The 23576-nt window shown below is 40.7% G+C and overlaps 1 protein-coding gene across 2 annotated transcripts in view; it reads left to right on the top strand.

Moving 5' to 3' along the window:
• The first annotated feature begins 3297 nt into the window (after nucleotides 1–3297).
• Nucleotides 3298–23576, top strand: part of Esco1 (establishment of sister chromatid cohesion N-acetyltransferase 1) — a 48157-nt gene continuing 27878 nt past the window's right edge. The window contains exons 1-3 of one of the 2 annotated variants that reach the window (XM_028759498.1): nucleotides 3298–3622; nucleotides 19324–19426; nucleotides 19892–22019. In XM_028759498.1, coding sequence (XP_028615331.1) covers nucleotides 20166–22019 — 1854 coding nt within the window. In that variant the 5' untranslated portion in view covers nucleotides 3298–3622; nucleotides 19324–19426; nucleotides 19892–20165. Of the gene's footprint in view, nucleotides 3623–19323; nucleotides 19427–19891; nucleotides 22020–23576 lie in introns of those variants that run through there. The other variant, XM_028759499.1, reaches the window with a different exon arrangement.

Here is a 23576-nt window from a genome sequence, read left to right on the forward strand (position 1 = left end):
ACAAAATTTGTCCTTTGTGATATCATAGAATAGCTGAGATTTAGTTCAGTTACAAAGACCTGTGATATTGAATCAGATGTGTGAAATGCTCTTCAGAATATAAGCAATAACGATAGGAAGTTACCCCCCCCCACTGTACAATGCAATCCTCTGAGCAAAAAACCAGCCACCATCTTTAGCAGATGAGTTGTGCCTAATTGCAAGAGTCTTTCACCCTCCACTGTGCTTGTTGACTGTAGATCTCCCTCTATAAAAGGAGGGGGTAGGGGCCCTCATCAGAATTCAGCAGCTCCTCCCAGCCATTGTATGCATTTCTGCCCTGATTGTATGTGGTTGCATGAGTGGAGAGGTGTCTATGGAAGTGCTAGAGTATATAGGCAAGGAAAGATAACTGAAGTGGGGGCTTCATCTGTGAGGGTTTGAGAAAACCATCATCCATGTTAGGTCAGGCCTTTAAGATGCAGCTGCTGTGAGTGACCCCTCATTCATGTTCTGTAGCCAATCTCAAGAAACTTCACTGCTTTTCCAGGATGAACTTTGGTGAAATCATCCACTGGTTTGCTGTTGTCAATCTTAGGAAGAAGTAGATCAAACATCATTTTTTCATTGCACATTTAAGCAAATGGATATATATATGTGTGTGTGTGTGTTAGCATTTTGTCTAAGCTCCGCCCCATAGTTACCTGGCAATAGCCAGGTATGCCTGACTCACTATAAAAGGGGCTGCCTACCCCCTCCTCTCTCTCTTGCTCCTGCCCCCCTCCCTCTCCATTCCCCTCTCCTTCTCTCTCCATGTTCTCATGGCCCACTTCTACTCCTCTACTCTCTCTCTGCCTTTCTCTGTATCTCAACTCACCTCCCCATGCTCTGAATAAACTCCACTCTATACTGTATCAGTTCTGTGGCTGGTCTCTCAGGTAGAAGGGATGCCTCAGCATGGGCCTACGGAGGCACCCCTTTCCCCCACACCTGACTACACATCCACAAAACATATTCCTTCTCTCCTTATCTTTTTATAAAACACAACTCTCCCTCTCTCCCTCCCTCCCCCTCCATATATATACATATATATATATATATGCATACATATATGGATGAACATCTACAATAAACAGATTATTAGTTATACTACTTTTGAGGGGCAGTGACAAGTTCTCCCTCTGTAGCCCAGGCTACTCAGAACTCATAATCTTTCTGTTTCTGACCACTGAATTCTAGGATTATAGTCCCATGCTATCTATATTGTTAATCCCAAATATTTGAGGAGAAAGACAACCAACAGAAAGCATCATGGCCAAATTAATTAAAGCAAGCTTTTAAGATTCATGTACATAGCTGGGCGGTGGTGGCGCACGTCTTTAATCCCAGCACTTGGGAGGCAAAGGCAGGCGGACTTCTGAGTTCGAGGCCAGCCTGGTCTACAGAGTGAGTTCCAGGACAGCCAGGGCTACATGGAGAAACCCTGTGTTGAAAAAACAACAAAAAAAAAGATTCATGTACATGGGTTGCCTTCCCCTAAGGCGGAGTTTAAGAAGTCAATATTGAATATGAGGAAGAGAAAGTTTTTGTAGCTCATGGGTAGGGGGTTCCCAAATTGGGGGAGGGGGGAATGTTGGCAGACAAAATAAGCCAGGTACCAGGAGCAGCACATTAAAAAAAAAAAAAAGCACATAAAGCCCATAAAGTTTGACATAAGAACCTCCTGAAACAAAGACTTGAGTGCAAGGTGGGCATAGCAACAGTCCTAACAACCTCTGAAACAACGAGAGGGTTGCAAGATGCTTACAAACTGCTGGGCGGTGGTGGCAGAGGCAGGCAGATTTCTGAGTTTGAGGCCAGCCTGGTCTACAGAGTAAGTTCCAGGATAGCCAGAACTACACAGAGAAACCCTGTCTCCAAAAAAAAAAAAAAAACCAAAGCAAAAAAGAAATGTTACCGGTTGGGGCATAGCCCAATCCTTGAGAAACAGGTTTAATCATAAAGAGGAATGAGCCTAGCTTGTCTTTACTATAACATTGTTCTTTGGCTCTTTCAAGTCTAACATGGGAGCAGGCTGGTTCACCAATATAATTCCTGGGTTCAAATGACTTCTTTACCAAAAATAAGTACATATGATTTCAAATGGTCTGACAGGGATTTTTACGTTCTTATGTAAAGGTAACAGAGCAGAATACAGGCCTTACTTACAAGGCCTACTTTGTGTGTATGTGTGTGTGCAAAATTAGTGAAGATAAACTGAGTCAGTCAGGGCCAGAGAAATGGCTCAGCGGTTAAGAGCACTGACTGCTCCTCCAGAGGTCCTAAGTTCAGTTCCCAGTAACCACATGGTGGCTCACAACCATCTGTAATGGGATCTGATGCCCTCTTACCTTCTGGTGTGTCTGAAGACAGCTACAGTGTACTCATATAAATAAAATAAATAAAAATTAAAAAAAAAAGACTCATGAGAAAGACCCTCCCCCTTAAAAACAAAACAACCCCCCCTCCCCGAGTCACCAAACTAAAAAAACTTCACTAGTTGTCCACTAATCATAAAGTGAAGAGAAACTTTAGTTGGGACATTTCCTATATGCCATTAAAGCATAAATCTGGAGCCAGGGTGTGGAGGCTCAGAACTTAGGAAGTGGAGACAGGAGGACCTGAAAGTCAAGGTCATTCTAAGCTACATAGAAATTGAGAGGCAGCCTTGGTTACATTAAACTGTCTCAGAAAATCTAAAACTACTTTTGGCTCTTTCTTTGGATGTTTCTAAATGCCAGTCTGAATATCACCTTCATTAAAGTTGGTGGAAACCCTACAGTTTTGTTCAGGTTCTTAGCTCTCAGATATAAAACATTGGTTAAAAACGGTGAATCCTTGTGTGCTCTAGTGTAGCTTGGAGTAAAAGAGAATGGATATTGAATCCCAACCCAAAAGTACAGAAAGTACTGGAACCTGTAGCGAATCATCAACATTTGGGACCTGAGTGAGTTTATTTTAAAGGGGTTTTACACATTTATTAGAATTTTCATTTATGTGTGTGCGTGTGCATATGCAGTGGCTGGTATTTGTAAGTCAGAGGACAGTTTGCAGGAGTTAGTTCTTTTTCTTCTTCCACCATGGGGTTCACAGGGGTGGAACTCAGTTGTGTTATTTGGCAGCAAGTGCGTTTTTACCTTTTGAGCAGGCCCCAAAGTGTGTGGCTGGAGATGACCGCGATGACAAGCCGCCACCAACAGGGGGCGCTGCCTCCACCCCCGTAAGGTGCCCACCCGCGGAGGCGCGCACTCGAGGTCTGCCACCGCGCCTGCGCTGAGTGTGGATGCCAGCTTGCCTTTACTCGACTCCCAGCTGTCGCGGCCCGAATGAAAACTGCGTGACACGCAGAGAGCGTGGCGGCCATCTTCGTCTTCTGGGCGCGTCAGCTGAGTGGCTTGGGGCCAAAGGCAAGCGCCGCGCAAGCGCACCCACAAAGGCCTCAGGTAACTCCCATCTGACGGGAGAGGCGTCGCCGCCGCCGGAAGTTTGGTGTTTGTGCCGCGGGGCGGCGACGGCCGCCGCAGAAGCAGCTGAGTGTCTCTGGGTACCCGGATGTGAGGCGACCTGCAGGCTGCAGGAGGACCCTCGGCCGCGCAGCAGGAAGGTACGTGAGCATCCTCCACGGTCCTGCGTCTTCGCCACCCTCTCCCAGCCCCCGCGGAGAGCGGACGGCTGTCCTTCCGTCCCTCCCTCAGGTTCGCGCTGCTGCACACCTCTTCCTCGTGCGTCCGGGCTCCTCGCATCCCCAGGAACCCGCTGGGCGGCTCGCAGACGCCGGCGCAGGAGGTGGGCGGCTGCCCGTCACCTGCCGCTGCTGGCCGGCTGTCAGAGCTAGTGAGGAGCGGGGTTCCTCGGACGGCTGGAGGTGGCGCGCAGCCATGGCGACTGCGGACAGCCTGCTCTCTGACCCGCAGGTAGCCTGGGCCTGTTCCCCTCCCCCGCCTCCCTACTTCCATCCGTCTTCCTTCCGCCGTCGCTCCCCTACCTCCTGCAGTAGACAGGCTACGGCCCCTGAGCTCCTGCTGACCCGGCCTGAACCCTAAGGCCCGGCCAGGCGGGGAATCCTGATTCCCGGTCTTCATCTTGGGAGGGGAGCGATATCCGGGTTCCCCATTTCAGGAGATAGTGCAGGCGCGAGGTGGCAGTCGGAGTACAGGTAGAAAGAAGTAGGTCCTTCGAGGTTCGGTATCGGTAGGGAGATGCGAGCGGAAGTGAATTGGGCCTTAGATTATAGCGAGGGTTGTGTTTTGCAGAGGCAGAGTAGCCTGTCTGTCTGTGTCACCAAAAGTCCGAAAATCGGATCTCCACACCCCGTCTTTAAGTAAAGCCTTGTGAAAATTAGACGGGTACAGAGTTTTGTCATGGGCGGTGATAGGCAGGGGAGTAGGAAGGAAGTTCAGGAAGATGGAAGAAGTCAGCTCAAACGAGTTTTTTGTAGCAGGAAGCAATAGCAGCATACAGTACCTAAGTGGTATTACAAACAGCTTTTTTTCCTCTTTCCCCTTTTCAGAGACTCACCTTGTAATCCAGGCTGGCCTGGAACTAAGATCCACCTGCCTCTGCTTCCCCAGAGCTGGGGTTAAAGGCGTGTGCTGCACATGCTCAGCACAAAACAGTATCTTACTTAGTAAAATAATAAGATGTGACCTCTATTCCTTCTCCCCCAGTCTAAACAATTTTTGAAAGGTAGGAATGAGGGGCCGAGATCAACAAGCTGAGTTTGATCTCTGATCATGTGGAAGGCTCGGGTGTCCACAATATACATACATATAAATAAGTAAATATAGGTATGGACTTAGTGGTAGGGTTCTGTGTATATTGCTCAACATGAACAAAGCCCTAGGTTCATCTCTAGGAACAAAAATAAGAAACTTGATGAAACACGATTTTCGTTGTGTTGGTCACAACTTCAGTCAACTAAGCTGTATTTAGTTTCCCTGATTATGTTTTACATAGGGTACTAACACATGAATTTTTTTTTTAATTTGAAAAAACTAAAATCACTGAGGGCAGTGGTGGCTCACGCCTTTAATCCCAGCACTTGGGAGGCAGAGGCAGGTGGATTTCTTAGTTCATTTCTTAGTAGCCAGCCTGGTCTACAGAGTGAGTTCCAAGACAGCCAGGGCTACACAGAGAAACCCTGTCTCGAAAAACAAAACAAAACAAAAATTATCACCAAGACTTTCATGATAAAACAAAATGAAAGTGCTTAATTTGGAAGCTCCTAATTCAGATCTTTAGCATCTGAGGAAACAAAAAATTGTAGTAGACACACTGCCCTCCTTTTTAAAGGTTCAGTATTCCTCTTAGGAGAATCATAGTTCTTTGATCAAAATTTGTTCTGGCTTATTAGCCTTAATCCCTTATCTGAGTAAAGCACCATATTTTTTTTTTTATCTTGTTCAGTTTTTGTTGTTTGTTTTCTTTTTTTGAGACAGGGTTTTTCTGTGTAGACCAGGCTGGCCTTGAACTGTGAGATCCTCCCACCTCTGCCTCCTGAGCACTAGGACCAAAGGTGTGGTATGACACCACACCCAGCTACAATATGATTTTAGAGTGAACAAAATTTTGCAAGTTGCTGATTAGCATGTTATATGTAGTTATTTCATTATTATATTTTCAAACATTTAATGTATTTCCATCATATTTACTCCTTGCCAACGAGTCCCCTTTTATTGTCATGGTGTGGGGGGAGGGATACCAGTGAGTTTAGCTAGCGATTTTTATAGGATCACAACTTCAGAAGATACCTCACCCTCCACCAGCCATTAGCTGCCTCTAGATCTTCAGAGAAGGATGAGACCTCTTGAATATTCCCCTGTTGTCCTCAAGTTTGTTTTAAGCTGTCTCATGCAAGTGTTTTGTGCCTCCATGTAAATTAATAAGTTATGCTTCACAGAAAGGACACTAAAGATGAATACAATTAACTCCCTTTGCAGGATGGTCTTTTTTTTTTTTTTTTTTTTTTTTTTTCTGAGACAGGGTTTCTCTGTGTAGCCCTGGCTGTCCTGGAACTCACTCTGTAGACCAGGCTGGCCTCGAACTCAGAAATCCGCCTGCCTCTGCCTCCCAAGTGCTGGGATTAAAGGCGTGCGCCACCACTGCCTGGCAGGATGGTCTTTTTTTGACATGGTAATTCATCAAAACATGAGTTGATTATATTTGTCCAAAAAAAATGAAAGAGACTAGGGTTGCATAATTCAAAATAATGTTTTCTTATAATAGTTGAGTATTTTTTTATGACTTTTATTTGGCTATTTGTGCTTTCCAGAGTTCATTGAATAACCTTTACTGATAGTAATAAATTTAGATAATAGAAACTAATACCGGTAAAATTACTGATACTAATTGATTAAAGAATTTTCTTGACCCTTTTGAAGTTTAGGCTTTTCTTGCATATGTACATGAGTCAGTGAAAATTTATTGGCTGTATATTTACTAAAATTTTGTATTTACTATAATTCCTGTTTCATGGTTTTATTTATATAATGAATTTTAGTCATATTCATCTCTCATTTTCTTCCTCTTTCATTGACATTCTTCTCAGAGTCCTCCTACGTTTATGTCTGTATTTGTGTGTGGCCTCTATGAATTTCATTAAAGTTTTTTGACTTACAGGGGTTGGAGATTTATTCAGTGGAGCAAGGACAACTGGGTCTTTTCTGCTTGGGGGAGGGTGGAAGCTAAGTCTAATGCTTGGTAGAATGAATGTTTGAAGATAGCCAGATTCATTCTGATCCTGTAGGGAAAACCTCAAGGAGTAAATAAAAATAAGATAATGTAGTGGTTCTCTCCCTCTTAGTGTTTTAAATATTGGATCTCCTGGTGCTCGGATTGGCCTTAAAGTACAACTGCTTTCGCCTCTCAGGTGGTGAGAAATTATAGGTGTCATGGCATCCATGTGTTCTTTCTCCCACCCCTCTTCTCTTTAGGAATGACAGGGTCTCACTACATGGTTTTGGCCGGCTTCTCCCTCTGGAGTACTGTTCATGAAAGACAACCGATGGCCTTTTCTTTTTCCTTTTTTCTCCTTTTTTCTCCTCCTCCTCCACTACGACCTCTTCTTCCTTCACCTTCTCCTCCCCCTCCTTCCCCTCTTCTCCTTCCCCTCTTCTCCTTCCTCCTTTCCTTTCTCCTCTTCCTCTATTTTCCTCCTCCTCTTCCTGTTCCATAGGTTCTTGCTTGTGACCCAGGCCTCCCAACTGCTGGGATTACAGGTGTGTGCCATCATTTGTGGCTAATGTTCTTGTTCTGATTTCAGAATATTCTTAAAAATTATGTACGATTCTAAATAGCTCTTTTTGTTTGTTTGCTTGTTGTTTTCAAGACGGAGTTTCTCTGTGTAGCTTTGACTGTCCTGGAATTCACTCTGTCGACCAGGCTGGCCTTGAACTCAGAGATCTGCCTGCTTCTGCCTCCCAAGTGCTGGGATTAAAGACAATTCACTACCATTGCCTGGCTCTTATTGAAAGACTCCCCCAAGGGAGACCTTGAAGGGACATGGACCCAAAAATACTCCAAAGACCGTCTTGCTGCAAACTGGCACAAGGCAGGTTTATTATCAGAGCTCCAGGCCAATACGTGCAGGATACGCAGGAGGTAGAGGTAGAGGAGTCGACCCAGAGGCTCAAAAGCTTAGGGTTAATATAGGCAAAGGCCGGGGGATGGGGGGGGGGAGAAGGGGGTTGTGGCACAGTCACATAATCGGTTGTTTCAAATGTCTGCAGTGTGTGTAAGCAGATCCCGGGCAGAGGTTTGACAAATCTCACGGGAACAGTCTCTGGTCCCTGTGGCCTTGGGACCCAGTGTGAATGCTTATCTGAGCCAACAGACCATCTGGCTGAATTTAATTCGCAAGTCCTTGGGACCTCTGGTGGGAGTTTTTCCAGAGGAAGCTAAGTCAAACATATGGGAACAGATGGGTGTTTCAAAAATGTTCTCTTTCTCAAGGAATTTTATCCTTGAGCACCTCCTCTTACAGCCGGCCGATTCCTGGACCACTCAATTGACCTTTGTTTCTCCAGCTCTGCATCTTTTGTGACTGACGGCCTTGGGTTAGCAAGTTAGCTGATCTGTATTAACTACCTGTATTTGAATTAAGGCTTCCTGTTATACTGTTGATTTTAACTAACTTAAAATTCCTTTCCATTATGTAGGATTTTAAATAACTTTTGCTGATACTGTTATATGTGTTATAGTTATTGTGTTATACATACATATATTCATTAAAATGTATAATAATGCCTGAATTAAAAGACAATAGAAGGTGCTGCAGAGATGGCTCAGTGGTTAAAAACACTTGTTGCTTGCTCTTGCAAAGGACCTTGGTTCAGTTCCCAGCAGCCACATGGTGGCTCACAGCAATCCCTAACTAGTTGCAGGGAATCTGATCCCCACTTCTGAACTCATAGACACCAGAGATACACATGGTGGACAGACATACATGCAGGCAAACCACTCATACACATTCAATAAGTAAATCTAAAATAAGTTAATATAAATAGCATCTTTAATGATACACAGCAATACTCCAAATTATTTTGCTAAAGAATGGCAGTTGTATTGCATTTTGTAATTGCCTCAGTGTTTGGCTTAATAGAATACAACTGGATTGACTTGTGAACTTATGTATCCAGTTCAGTTAGCAATTTCTGGTTGAAGTCTATGAAGAAAATCCAGTTTCACAGCAATATGTTGAGAGAGATTTTAATAACTTTTAGATAATTGTAATTATACAAAAAATCCCCAATAAGCAAGGATATCTTAAAGATTAGTTACAATGTGGAGTCCAAAACTTACTAAACTCTGCACTCAATTGTATAATCATTGGTCTCTTTTATACTTGTTTTAACTTTATTTATTTATTTATTTATTTATTTGGTTTTTCGAGACAGGGTTTCTCTGTGTAGCCCTGGCTGTCCTGGAACTCACTCTGTAGACCAGGCTGGCCCTGTCTCAGAAATCCGCCTGCCTCTGCCTCCCAAGTGCTGGGATTAAAGGCGTGTGCCACCACTGCCCGGCTATTTTTTATTTTTATCTTTTTTTAGTGAAGTATCATTCTATTGTTGACCAGGCTGTCTTAGCTTTGAACTCTTGGACTCCAAGGGATCCTTTTGCCTCAGTTTCTTGAGTATAGAACCTTGCAGTTTTTAAAATTTTATTTATTGGTCTTTTTTATCTTTTGTCATGTTTGTTTGGAACCCAAGACCTTGTACATGTCTGGCAAGTGCTTTTCTACTGAGTTCCATTTCTAGACTAGTGTGTTTTCTCTGTGTTGTGTGTATTGCGTGTTGATTTATAATCTTTAAAAATTATACTTAGTAGTTTATGTACTTGGTATTTCTAAAGGCTGTCAAAATTCTATTTTGGAAACCAGCTATACACACCTATAATCTTAACACTTGGGAGGCAGAGGCAAGAAAGCGTGAAGGCCAGTCTAGTTACATAGCAACCTTACCTCAAAAATCTGACTTGGCGTTGTTAGTGCTTTTCTTGAGTGTTTTGGATATTTTTGCTTAGATTAATACTACATTTGTTTGCCATTGCTGTGATTAAGTTCTCTTATTTTTTATAAACTGCTAATTTTTTTTTTTTTCTTTTTGAAACTGGGTTTCTCTGTGTAGCTCGAACTATCCTGGGACTTACTCTGTAGAACAGGCTGGCTTCAAACTCAGATGTGCCTGCCGTTGCTTCCCAAGTGCTGGGATTAAAGGCAGGTACCATCACCCTTCTTTCCAGTCACTAAATTCTTAAGCCTCGTGAGTGGGTGGAGAAAGGCTATAGTATCATTAGTTGATTGACAGTTGACATTATGTATGATATCAGAAAGTTTTGTCAATGCAGCTCAGTGGTAGTGTTTGCCTAGCATGCATGAGGCTCACATTTTTTGGTATTAGAGGTGTGTGTGTGTACATGATGTGTATGTAGGTATGGAATGAATTTTCCTGAGACTTCCTCTCTTCTGTTGGTTTCAAGTAGCTAGGCTTTTATGGCAATTTTTTTTTTTTTTTTTTTTTGGTTTTTTGAGACAGGGTTTCTCTGTTTAGCCCTGGCTGGAACTCACTCTGTAGACCAGGCTAGCCTCAAACTCAGAAATCCACCTGCCTCTGCCTCCCAAGTGCTGGGACTAAAGACGTGCGTGCGTCACCACGGCCCAGCAGGTGTTTTGTAATTGCTAATTTTTTCTGTCTCAACTAGGTAAATTTGCCTTTCTGGACATTTGGCAGTATCTGGACAGTTTGACAATACTGGGAAAAGGGGTGCTGTTAGCATCTAGTGGGTATAGGCCATGGATACTGCTTCTAAACACCCTCTATTTACACAGAAAGCTCTTCACAACAGGGCCTTTATCTAGTCTAAAAATGTTAATAGTGACCGAATTGATAAACCCAGCTCTGGGATCAGAAACCCACTCTCATATTTTCTTTTCTTTTCTTTTCTCTTTTCTTTTCTTTTCTCTTCTCTCTCTCTCTCTCTCTCTCTCTTTCTTTCTTTCTTTCATTATTTGTGTATGAGAGGGGCCGATTGGGAGAGAGAGACTGTGTGGTGGAAGATAAACGACAATTTAAGAGAGATAATGCTCTTTTTATACTATTTGGGTTCTGGAATTGAATTAAGGTGATCAGGTTTGGCAGTAGCACCTTTGGCTGCTTGAGTCATGTCACTGGCCTCTGGAATCATTTAGGATAGTCAGTGAGGAGGGATACCTAGAATTATAGACGGTTGTTAGCTTCTCTGTCGGTTCTGAGAATCTAGACTGGATCTCTGGAAGAGTAGCCAACGCTCCTAACTGCTGAGCTATAACTTTTTTTCCATTTAAAACTTTGTTTGTGTGTGCATGTATGAGTGTGTGTGAGTGAGTGTGTGTGTGTGTTTGTATAGAGGGCACTACTGGAGATTGAACTTAAAACCTCACATACACATTAGGCAGGTACAACTTTGCTTTTTAATCTGTAAAAATATTTACTTATTTTTATGTGTATGGGTGTTTATTTGTAAATACGTATGTGTACTGTGTATGTGTCTTGTGTCCATGGAAGCCAGAAGAGGGCATAAGAGCCCCTGACACTGGAGTCACAGGTGGTTTTAAGCTGTCAAGTAGGTGCTGGGAACTGAATCCAGGTCTTCTGCAAGAGTAGCAAATTCTCCTTACTGCTGAACCAGCGTTCTAGCTCTAAGTCGTGTGTCCCCCTCTCCCACTTCTTTTGGGTTTTTGAGACAGGGTTTCTCTGTGTAGCCCTGGCTGTCTTGGAACTCCTATATCCTACATGTATACTCCTACATTCTCCTTTTTTCTCTTCATCCCCTCTCCCCTCCTTTTCTCCTAAAATTAGATAGGAAAGATAGAGGAACCAAAAAGGAATTAAAAAGAAGATCCCTGAATTTAACCTCCCTTACTTTATTTCCTCCCTGTCCAGGACCATTGGTAACCCTCCTTTAAATAACAACAAACATCCTTCACCCACTGAATGACCATACATCCACCTCATCTCTTAGGAGTGGTGCCTTGTTCTCTAAAATTACTATCTGTCTGGGGACATCATCTCTTTTGGGGGACCCTTAGAAAATTGGGATATTGCCAGTCTTAAGAAAGCCAGCTGCTGGACTGGAGAGATGGCTCAGCAGTTAAGAGCACTGACTGCTCTTCCAGAGGTCCTGAGTTCAAATCCCGGCAACCACATGGTGGCTCACAATCATCCGTAATGAGATTGGATGCCCTCTTCTGGTGTGTCTGAAGACAGCTACAGTGTACTCATAAATAAAATAAATAAATAAATCTTTAGAAAAAGAAAAAAGAAAAAAGAAAGCCAGCTGCAGCACTTTGCTGTCCAAGCTCTGTGTGGTATGAAAGCAGGGCTTGACTGAAGTTCTGACTGGAACAGTTTGAGAGGCCAGAACAAATGGGCTTCTTAGCTATTTTGCTGACCTAGAAGCAAGTTTTGAGCTCAGACAGCTTATTGAAGCAGTCTGAAGTTAGATGAAGCAGGCTGCTGATATGTCTCAGCCTCTCAGCGTCCTTCTTAGTTAGCATCCTCAAAGATGAATTTTGCCAGGGCTGCTTTAACTTCAGTGGTATCTAGTTGTTTTTCTCTGTGAATATATAAACTTCAAAGGTAATATGCATTTCTGCCTTAACACATGTACAGAATATATGGTGTGGACAATTCAGCTAAAGATGATTCTCTGCTCTTTGTTTGAGCAGGCAAGGCATCTGTCTGTCTTTAAGTTAGTTAGTTTGGGCTGTAACCAAACTGTAATATAAATTTTCATTCATGCCAAATGAAAGGATGACATAAGTCCTGAGAACTCTAGCTAACAAGGTTTATTGGCTGTGTTTAGCTGAAGTCCTGGCTGGAGACGTTCTGTTCCTATGTAAAGGGATCAGTATAAATGTTACCCGCTTTGTCGTTCTTTTTGGTTTCTTCCTTTAAGTGTGCAGGCTAGATCTTTGGGTGGCCTGGTCAAATCTAATCTTTATTAATTTGGATAGAATCCATAGCTTTTCTTCTGTTGAAACAAAGACAAAACCTCTTTCCCAAATGCAACACATTTCCTGCCTTTCATTCTGAAGTTAGGGCGTCCTTAAAATAGATGGGCTGTTCTAATTTAGCAGTTTTCCATAATCCGATGTCCCTCAGCTGTTGTTTTTTGTTCACTAGCATTTAAAAAATTTAAAGTAAATAAAGCACTATGTAATCTATCTGGGGGGGGGAGGGAATCTTTGTTATCCCTTTTTGTTTGTTAAGCATCTCCTTTAATGTACGATTAGATCTCTCTACAGTTGCTTGTCCTGTAGAATTGTGAGATATGCCAGTAACATGTCTCAGGCCATAATGTCTAAAATACTGTTGTATTCTAATGGATACGTGTGTCAAAGCATTAGTAGCTTCAATCCGTAAAGGCATTTCCAAGATAGTCATCACCTCTAGTAAATGTGCAATCAGACTTTTTAACATTCAAGACAGAAGCTCCTTGGAATTCTGAACATGCATCAACTGTATATTAACATATGTATATATTTAAAAATTTAAAAATTCTGCAAAATAAAACATAAGCTGTTTCATAACATTGTTCTAAGGTGACTTCATTAAGCAGTATCTATATTTTTAACTCAATATATTGTATCTCTACGAGTTGCCATTTTAATTTTTCAAGCCTCTGTAGATTTTTCTCCATCTAATTCCCTTAACAAGGCTGGAAAAATCATTTTAGGTTTTATAACAGATACAGACTGCCTTTTTGCAGTCTTGTTACATGGTGGTTTAGGCTTTGGATTGAAAATTTTTAATTTTAGATTTGAAACTTCATGATTCAAAGAATTGTCTAAATTTTGTTGTATTGTTTGCAACTTAGCAAGGTTTTTTTTCAGTCCCTTATCTAAGTCTGTCTTCTTTTGATCTCTCTTAAAAAGGATACTTAGTGGTAATTTTAGCTACACTGCTTTGGCTTCCAACCCATTGAGTTTCCAGCCATCCACCAGAACTCTCTGGATTCTCGAATGAAAGACAGACAGACAGACACACACACACACACACACACACACACACACACACACACACACACACACACACGGCAGTTAATTTTAAATGCCTTGGCTAGCTCAAAGGCTGGGCAGTTCTAATTCTCCCTGCGGCTAGCACACATTTCCCTCTTGTAATCCTGGATTAACACCCTCTAATGCTATATTTCATCTTTGTTGCCCTTCTTCTGAGTGGCTCCCTAGTCTTTACTGCTCAAGACGCTTCTGTGCAGCCCTTGGGGGAAGGCACATTTCTTCTTACCTACATTTCAGATGCTTTTCCTTCTGCAGCTCTAAATCTGATCCATCTCCTAATCATGGCGATTCTCCCTCTCCTTCCTTTCTCCCAGTTCCTAGCCTGCACGGATCTAAAGGTCCCGCCTCAGTCTGTCTGCCCAACCATTTGCTATTTATTGATCCATTAAAAACCAATTGGGGACAAGAACCTTCAGTGTTTGGGCATGCAGATTCCTGATTTTGGGGCCTGATTAATTCAAAGCATTAGAACTAGTCCCTAACAAGGATATATAAAATTGTAATCATTACTGAAAAAATAGTTATTCATATGTTGAATAAGTGAAATAAAATATGGGATCCAGATGCATTGTCATTATTTTTCTCTCCATTTTTTGTTTGTTTTTTCAAGACAGGGTTTCTCTGTGTAGCCCTGGCTGTCCTGGAACTCACTCTGTAGACCAGGCTGGCCTCGAACTCAGAAATCCGCCTGCCTCTGCCTCCCAAGTGCTGGGATTAAAGGCGTGTGCCACCACTGCCCGGCTTCTTTCCATTTTTTTTTCTTTCCATTTTTAACGTAGAAAATATTTATCTTTTTTAATCTCTAATTTCTTCCTTCAGAGACTTTCTCCCTATGACTTTCTATATTTAGTTTCTCTCTTTCTTTAGCATTTAGCACAATTTCAAAGATACTTAGCTTGGTCAGAGGCTTGTGTCTGGGTTTGGATTTGTTCCGAGGGTTGTCTCTGGTGCTCCTTGTGCTGTTCAGTTAGCACCTGGTGTTGGTGGCTGGCTCCTCTCTCTACAGCTTGGTCCAGCAGGTTGCCCCACTGGTTCTGCCTTGTGCTGGTCGTGGTCAGGCTTCTCTGACCCCTTATAGCCCAGCTTCAGGCCTTCACCCGTGAGCACCTGCTGGTAGACTTGGGCCCACATACCCTACCACACTGGTTTGGGCCAGCAGTCACTAGACTGGGGATGCAGTAGGCTGGGACTGCCTGCTGTTTTTCCCATGGGCTGCCACATGAATAACACCTTCTGCTGAGCAAAGTACTGGTTTCCTAGAGCAGTGTACTTACCTGGGACTGTGCCCTGAGGCTCTGTTCCTGCCGTACCCATTACTCACAGGCCTCCACTCTCTGCAGGACTTGAGCTGTTTTACTCAGAGCAGCCCATCCACCCCCACAGAGCAGTATGCAAAGTCAACCTTCTCTGTGGCTTCTCGGGTGCTAAGCATGGATTCTAAGAGCCTAAATGTTGAACACCATTTATTGCTGACGGCTTTTCCACCCACACCCCAGTGCTGGCTCCTTTACTAATTCTCACCTATTCCTTCTAACTTGAGTTCAGCTATCTTCTCAGCTTCTTAAGTCTGCCTCCCAGTCAAAAATCTCCTGACTCAGCCTAACGTCTTGCCTTAGTTTATTGACCATTAGCTTTTTATTGACAGGTGATTCTTCTACACAGTACACAGAAGATTATCTCTACACTATATATGTTTTTCTTGAGACAGTCTCATATAGTCAAGGTGGCAGGTCCCAAGCTCTCCATATATAGTCTAGCACAACCTTGGATTTTTTAAAAAAAATTATTTTATGTATATGAGTACACTGTAGCTCATCTTCAGATGCATGAGAAGAGGGCATCAGATCCCATTACAGATGGTTGTGAGTCACCATGTGGTGGCTTGGAATTGAACTCAGAACCTCTGGAAGAGTAGTGTGTGCTCTTAATGGCGGAGCCATATCTCCAGCCCAACCATGGACTTTTGAGCCTCCTGTTTCCACTTCTCAGTTGTAATGCATACACCATCAAGATTGACTTAAAATTTTTTTAAGCTGACATAGTGGTGTACACCTTTAATCCCAGCACTCCTGAGGTAGAGTTCCTAGTTAGCCAGAATTACTTGGTGTGGTGATTTGAATAAGAATGGTTCCCAGAGGCTTATAATGGATACTCAACAGGGAGCAGAACTCTTTGGTAGGATTATAAGGATTATAAGGTATGTCCTTATTAGAGGAGATGTGTCACTGGGGGTGAACCTTGAGGTTTCGAGAGCCCATTCTAAGGCAGAGTCTATCTTTGCCTGAGAATTAGCATATAGCTCTCAGCTGGTAGCTACTGCTCTAGTACCTGCCTATATGCAGCCATACTCTCTGCCATGAAGATAATGGCAATTATCTCTAGCTCCCAATAGAAATACTTCCTTTTATAAGAGTTGCCTTGTTCATGTGTCTCTTCACAGCAATAGAACAATGATTATGACATATGGTGTGACTCTGTCTAAAATAATATAATATAAATTTATTTATAATAAATAGAATAATGAATTGAAAACAAAACTTAAGCCGGGCAGTGGTGGTGCATGCCTTTAATCCCAGCACTTGGGAGGCAGAGGCAGGCGGATTTCTGGGTTCGAGGCCAGCTTGGTCTACAGAGTGAGTTCCAGGACAGCCAGAACTACACTGTGAAACCCTGTCTCAAAAAAAAAAAAAAGAAAAAGAAAAGAAAACTTAAAAAGTCAGGCTGTCATTTATTTTATTGTATAATTTTTGTCAATGATACAGGCAGTGTTACAGTGATATTTATTGGGGTAGTTAGTCTATGTTGTAGTGTTTGATTTTTCAAATCCTCCTTTTATTATGGGTTCTTAAATGTTTTAACCTCCTTTCTAGCCCACCAGAGAGAGTAGATAATATTAGGATGGGGGAAAGTGGACCTGTTTGAAATTGTTCTTTGGAGCAGATCCAGTCTTCATTGTCAGTAATTCAGTTCACAGGAATCATCAGCGGCAGCTCAATTCACTTCCAAACACAATTATACCACCAGTCCATTTCAGCCGTGTCAGGATAGCAAACAAATCAGTAGTAGTGGGACAACCTAACAGAAATAGCCAGGCTTCTGCTGAATTGGCACAAGTCAGCAGGGGCGACTAGGATCAGTAGGAACGTCAGTAGAAGTTCTCTGCTGTGTCTCTCAACGAAGCAATGAAAGAAAGATCGGTGAAGATGAAGATGCAAGACCAAGAAGCAAAGTGTTGCAAAGCTAGTTGTCCATGCCTCTTCACTGACTGTAGAATCGAGTTTATATTCCCTCCAAACATCACGTGTCCTCTCACAGGTCTTGCCTCACCACATGAGTCTGTCTTAGCAGAACTCCATGTGAATCTGTATCAGTTGACATCAACCAACCAGAGTCTGCAGAAGTGACAAGAAGCTGCCAGAACTCTATAAAGCCACAAAAAAATGGAGCTCAGCAACACAATGTAAGGCGAGCCAATACATGTGTGTCTTTAGTGAAGAATCCTTCATCATGCTTTCTTTCATGAATTTGCTTTAGCAAAACATTCTTTCACCTGTGTCCTCTTCAGCAAAACAGTCTGGTTTAGCAAAACATCCTTTCACTTGTGTCTGCTTCAGCAAAACATCATTTGACCTAACTGACTTTCCAAAGAAACCAGAAGCTTCCACTTCACTATGTTGGTACAGTATTGAAGCAAATGTTGTGATTATATGTGTCTATTCATTTATGTAGGTATGTTTGTAAATTCCTAGAAATAAAATTCTTTGTAATTTGCTATTTATAATTTTAATTCTGTCTCTATATAGAATATCTGTGTATACATGTTTATATGTGTGTGGGCATGTACATGTGGATGCCAGGGGTACTCTTCCTCCTTATTTTTACTTATTTAGAGACAAAGTCTCAACAAGTAGCCCTGGGTAGCCAGGAACTAGCTACATGTAGATCAGGCTGGCCATGAATTCTCAGAGATTGGTCTGTTTCTTCCTTCCAAGTGCTAGGATTAAAAGCATTTGCAGCCATGTCGGACCATACTTTTTGATGACATATCTGAAAATCTTTGTTTTAGACTCATAGTTAACTCTTTGGGTAAAATACTGTACTTACAGCATAATTTTCTTTCAACAGTTTGAAGTATTTTGGATTTTCTTGTAATGTTGACATCAGAACAGTTCATTGTAATTCTGATTACTTTTGCTGTTGTTGTTTACTTTTTCAAGGTGGGGTCTTACTATATAGCTCTTGCTGTCCTGGAATTCACTTTGTAGACCAGGCAGCCTTGAACTCAGAGATCTGCCTGCCTCTGCCTCCTAAGTGCTGGTATTAAATAAAGGATGCACTACCATGCCTGGCTTCCATGGGTGGTTCTTCAGTGGTTTTATGTAATTATTTTTTAAGATTTACTTATTCATTTTTAATTCATGTACATGTACCCGTGTGAGCATGTGTGCACATATTCCTGCAGGTGCACAGAGAGGCCAGACAACTTTGGATCCTCTTCAACTGGACTTATAGATGGTCTTGAGCTATTTGATGCGGATGCTGGAAACCAAACCTGGGTCCTTTGCAAGAACAGTAATGCTCTTGGCCATTGGGCCATCTTAGCCGTTGCCTTTAATCCTTTCATTTTAATATTCTATTTCTGTTTGTTAATTTATTATTTGAGACAGAGTTTCCTATAGCCAGAGGATGACCTTGAACTTTTGATCATTTTGCCTTTAATTCCCAAGTGCTGGGACAAATACAGACTTGATTTTATGAGGTGATAGAGATCAAAATCCTGCAGAGTTTTGTACATTCTAGGCAGTCACTCTACCAAGTGATCTACATTTCTGGCTCTTAAAATTTTTTTTTACTTCTATTTGCTATTTCAGTGTTTTTCATTTAGTTCATAGATTTTCTTACCCTTTACCTATTCAATGTTTTAATTAAGCTAGCTTTAGTTATGTGACTCATTTTTTTCTACACATACATATTTTGCTTTGTTAGTTTAATCCTTTTTTTCCCATGTAGCTTTTCACTACCCCGCCTTAACTCTGTGAACAGGCTGCACTACCAGACCCCTCTCAGCTTCCCTTGGATCCACTGATAAAAGAAGACAGACACACAGTTGTTCAACTTCAACTTGCCTTCTTGGCACAATTTCTGGGCTCTACCTCCCGCCTAGAAAAACACGTGCCCTTATTATTACTCTTAGCTCCACACCTCCCACCTGCCCTAAACTTTAGTGGCTAGTCCCATCTAGCCTCTGCTAAATACCACTGACCACCTCATCTTGTGTGGCCACTGCTTTGAGATCTCACATGGCTCTTCAACCCTTCTCCATCAGAAGCATGGCGAAACTCTGTCTTCCTTTTCCTCCAGGGACCCAGAAGTCCCGCCTGTACCTTCTACACAGCAGTTGGCCCATGGCTTTCTTTGCTGGCAGATCAAGAACCAATTGGGGAACAGGACCTTAGCATCAGACCTGCCCCTACACCATTTAATGTTTACATTGTGAATTGGTTTTTTGAATTATAAAACTACTTTTTCACAGTATATAATAGATGTATACTATTCTAATAGATGCATGTACCAGAGTGTACTTCAAGGTAGAAATAATGAAATTAAATGTTATGTCTAAAACGAGCTGTGGTAAGTATTAGTGTAATGGTCAGGGTAGAATTAGGATTATAGGATGCTATTTGATTAATCAGAGGTTAGTGGATGAATACATTGTTACCTTTTTAAACATTTTAATTATTATTTTTTAGGTGCTGTATAAGGTGTTAAGAAGATGTTATAAGGAATGGTTTTATCAGATTTTCTTAAGTTATGGTGGCTGAAACATCAGTTCTATCTTGTGGGAAAAGAACTGTAAGTAAATCTTAGGGAATACATTTTTTTTTAAGTATTAATTTTTTTTTTAATAAGATAAGTTGTTATTGGAGCCTATATTTGGGAGAGGTGGGAGAGATGGCTCAGTGGTTTAGAACACTTGTTGGTCTTGCAGAGGACCTGGGTTCAATGTCTAGCACCTATACATTGACTCCACCATCCAAATCATGAGTGCCTCCAGTTCCAAGATCCAACGTCCCTTTCTGATCTCTGTGGCTACCAAGCATGCATGTGGTACACATATATTCAGGCAAAATATTCATGCACTTAAAATAAGTCTTAAGATAATAGAAAAATATGTTTGAGAGGCTTAATTGTTATTCTAAAGAATATAGTCTAAAAGGAGGAGTTAAAGTTTATTTAAATTGAGATTTTTTTTGCGTAGTCCTATTGATCCGTTTCTTGGATTATATAAAACTTAATGTCTATCTTTTAATTTTTCAGAAATGGCAGCACAAAAGGAAATCTATATTAATAGATTACTTTACTAAGCGAAGGAGATTAAATAGAAGCCACAAACCAACAAACTTGGCAAACAAGGAAAGAAACCTGTTAGCCATAAGACATGTTACAGATTCATCAACGTCCAGTAGCTGTAGACTTCAGAAGAAAAAACTTTTCAGAAATTTTGTCAAAGCAGACAGGTCAGTGATAAATAACTCCTCTAGTAATAGGTTCAGGCCGGAAACTAATCATAATTAAAGCAAATTGGATCTGAATGAAGTTTATTTTCATTAAAAAAATAAAAACGTCTGAAAATAGTAAATTAGAATTTTCTTCAGATTTTCATTTCTCTATCCAGCAGAAAGTAAATATCTTTCAACATTCATGCCAGCTTTTCTCATGTCTTAGAAATTGCCAAGAGCAACCTTATTTGAAACAACCTGGTATTTTTGTTGGAAATGTACATCAATATAAGTTAAAGTTGATTTTTAAGATCTACTCCTTAGTGGTAATACTAAGTTCAGCATCTATACCTACCTGGACACAGTCCTCAAAAACTCCTCAGAAAGAAAGACATTACTCAGGAATAATGTCCATTCAGGAGAAATCAAAAGAAAATTCCTCCAAAGTTAATAAAGAAAGTGAAGATGAGAATTTAGAGCAAGAGATTGAGAGTTCTCAAAACAGTCTAGCAAAGAAATCAGGCTCCAAGGAAGCTATAAAACCACCAGTTAGATTTTCCAACAAAAGTAAAATATATCAGTCTAAATTTGGAATTCGAATGAGTACAAGGTCAGCATCATGTACAGTTGATAAAAATGCTACTAACTCCATTAATAAAAATATGGTATCTGTGAAGGGACAATCACAAGAATCTTCAAAAAAGAAGAAATTATGTCAGGAAAAATTATCGCTTGGAACCTTCAAAGGGAATGAACAACTTAACCGAAGATCACAAAGACTACAACAGTTAACAGAGTATACAACCAGGTCTTTGCGCAGTAGAGAGATTCAGGGTCAAATTCAAACAGTTAAACAGAATTTGCAGCCAGCAAGAAGAGAACAGTGTAACAGTACTCAAAGTAAATGTCATAAAGTTAAAGTAAATCAAAAGCATGTGAAAAGAAAAGTGCTTGAAATAAAGTCTGATTGTAAGGAGGACAGACATTCAGTTACAAATGAAGTAATAAATTCTCCCAAAGGAAAGAAGCGCAAACTACAGCATCAGACAACTTCTACTTGTAGTTCTCAGTGCACCCAAGGATCTGAAAAATGTCTTCAGAAGACTATTAGAAAAGAAGAAACAAAACCTGTGCCTGTATCTGCTGAGATTAGAAAATTAAAAGCAGCTACTTCAGTGGTCTCTAAAAAGAATGAACTGAGGAAATCAGCTCATACACAAGTGAGTACTAGCACAAAATTCCCCCAAATTCCACTGCCATTAGTGCCTGAACACAGTGTTGACCATGAATTGGAGCAAGCTGGAAAGAGCAAAAGAGGTAGCATTCTCCAACTTTGTGAAGAAATTGCTGGTGAAATTGAATCAGATACTGTAGAAGTAAAAAAGGAATCATCATGTGTGGAAAGTGTAAAGGAGGAGAAGCCTGCAGAAGTAAAATTGGAAGGGACTGATGTTGAAAGACAAATACTCCATCATAAAGAAACAAACCAGGATGTGCAGTGTAATCGTTTCTTTCCCAGTAGGAAAACAAAGCCTGTGAAATGCATACTAAATGGAATAAATAGCTCAACTAAGAAGAACTCCAACTGGACTAAAATTAAACTCTCAAAATTTAACTCTGTGCAGCAACATAAATTGGACTCTCAAGTGTCTCCTAAGTTGAGCTTATTACAGACTGGTTTGTCACCACCAGTTTTAGAAATGCCTCATCCAGTGTCTCAAAGTACATTTTTAGAGATGAAACCACATGGTAATGTAACTTGCCAACAGGATAAAGTGAAAGGCATTAAATCTGAAGAAGTTAAAATTAATAATATTGCAATTGAAATTAATAAAGCCACGAAAAGGGTTCCTGGAAATTGTAATTTGGATAATCATATTAAACCCTCTCCTGACTCATCCTTGGATAATCAGATGAAACATTCTTGTGAGTCAGCTCCAGATCAGGTAATCATCTTTATCACGTGTAGTAGAGGGGCTAAGTGCTTTCTACACACTTACTTATTATGTATTTGAAACATCTTTTCTCAATGATTGATAAAATTGTTAACACAGCTGTATAGTGATAAAACTGAGCAACTAAGAATGTTTCACCTTTATGCATATGCTTCTCCTGTTTCCTTGTTTTTATCATTTTTATTTTATGGAAAGCATAACTGAAATGCTAGCCTTTAAATTTAACACACAGATGTGGGGTTTTTTTTTTTCTTTTTTAAATGAATTATAGCAATAGAAAGTGAATCTCTTAGTGATGTAAAACCTAGAACTTAATGCCAGTGTGGTGGTGGAGCATATACCCAGCACTCAGGTGGCAGAGGTAGGTGACTACACAGAAAAACCCTGTCTCGAAAAACAATAAATAAATAAATCTAGAACTTAGAATTTGTGTGGGGTTGGGGATCTACCTTAGTACTAGAGGCCATGCATACATGAGTCCTCTCCCCACCCCATCCCCACAAAAATAAAACAAAACCAAAAACAAAAAAAAACAAAAACAAAAACACCACCACCAACAACCAAAAAAACCTCCTAAAATTTATTTTAAAAGAATGCCGTTTTGTTGATTTGGTGATTTTGAACAGTTAGCAAGGGAAATTTCTAAAGGTATAAATCATTTTACAAGAACTATTAGTATTACTTCTTTTTTTTGTGGTGCTGAGGATCAAACCAAGGTGAGTCTTATGTAAGCTTGGCAATCCTTACTACCACTAAGTTATATCTATAAAATTAGGAATTAATGAAAAAATAATTGAAAACCAGAACTCTATGTCTGCAATATCTAATGTTTACCTTGAGAAATTATTTTCAATATTTATAAAAAGGGTGAAGCTTTTCCTTTCTAAAGTAAGTTACCTGTGGAATGCCAATTAAAAATTTCTCATGTAGTATTTGGGTGCTTTCTATAATACAGGTGCATTTATAATATTTAATTTAGTGAGAAAAAGTAGAGTAGAATGTGAAATAAGTCACATTGGTGATATATTTTAGGGCTAGTAGATAAATATTCTGATTCTTAGCTCAGAGTTCCTCATAAACCATATCCTAATCTCCTGAACATTAGAAAAATCATATGAGCAAAAAGGTCATTGTTAATAGACAAAGATCACTTTAAAGTTTTTAAAATGGTTAAAATTTATTTTAGAGACACAGGGTCTATGAGCAGTATGGAGTGAGATTGGATTTATGCAAAAGCTGTGAAAATCAGTGTCCATTGTTCATGAATTGAAAACCAAAGTGAGGGGCTGGAGAGATGGCTCAGAGGTTAAGAACACTGGGTTCTGAGTTCAATTCCCAGCAACCACATGGTGGCTCACAGCCATCTGTAATAGGATCTGATGTTCTCTTCTGGTGTTATTCATATATGTATAGTAGGTAAATGTTTAAAAAAAGAAAGAGAGAAGAAAAGCAAAGTGAACTTAAAGAGAACGGATACTAGTTGGTGCTTTTAGATTGAATTTTCTGTATGAGTGAGAATGAAAGCATGAGTTGAAGATTTAAAATAGA

Source organism: Grammomys surdaster, unplaced genomic scaffold, assembly GCF_004785775.1.
Source record: "Grammomys surdaster isolate TR1022 unplaced genomic scaffold, NIH_TR_1.0 126298, whole genome shotgun sequence".
Classification (NCBI taxonomy): domain Eukaryota; kingdom Metazoa; phylum Chordata; class Mammalia; order Rodentia; family Muridae; genus Grammomys; species Grammomys surdaster.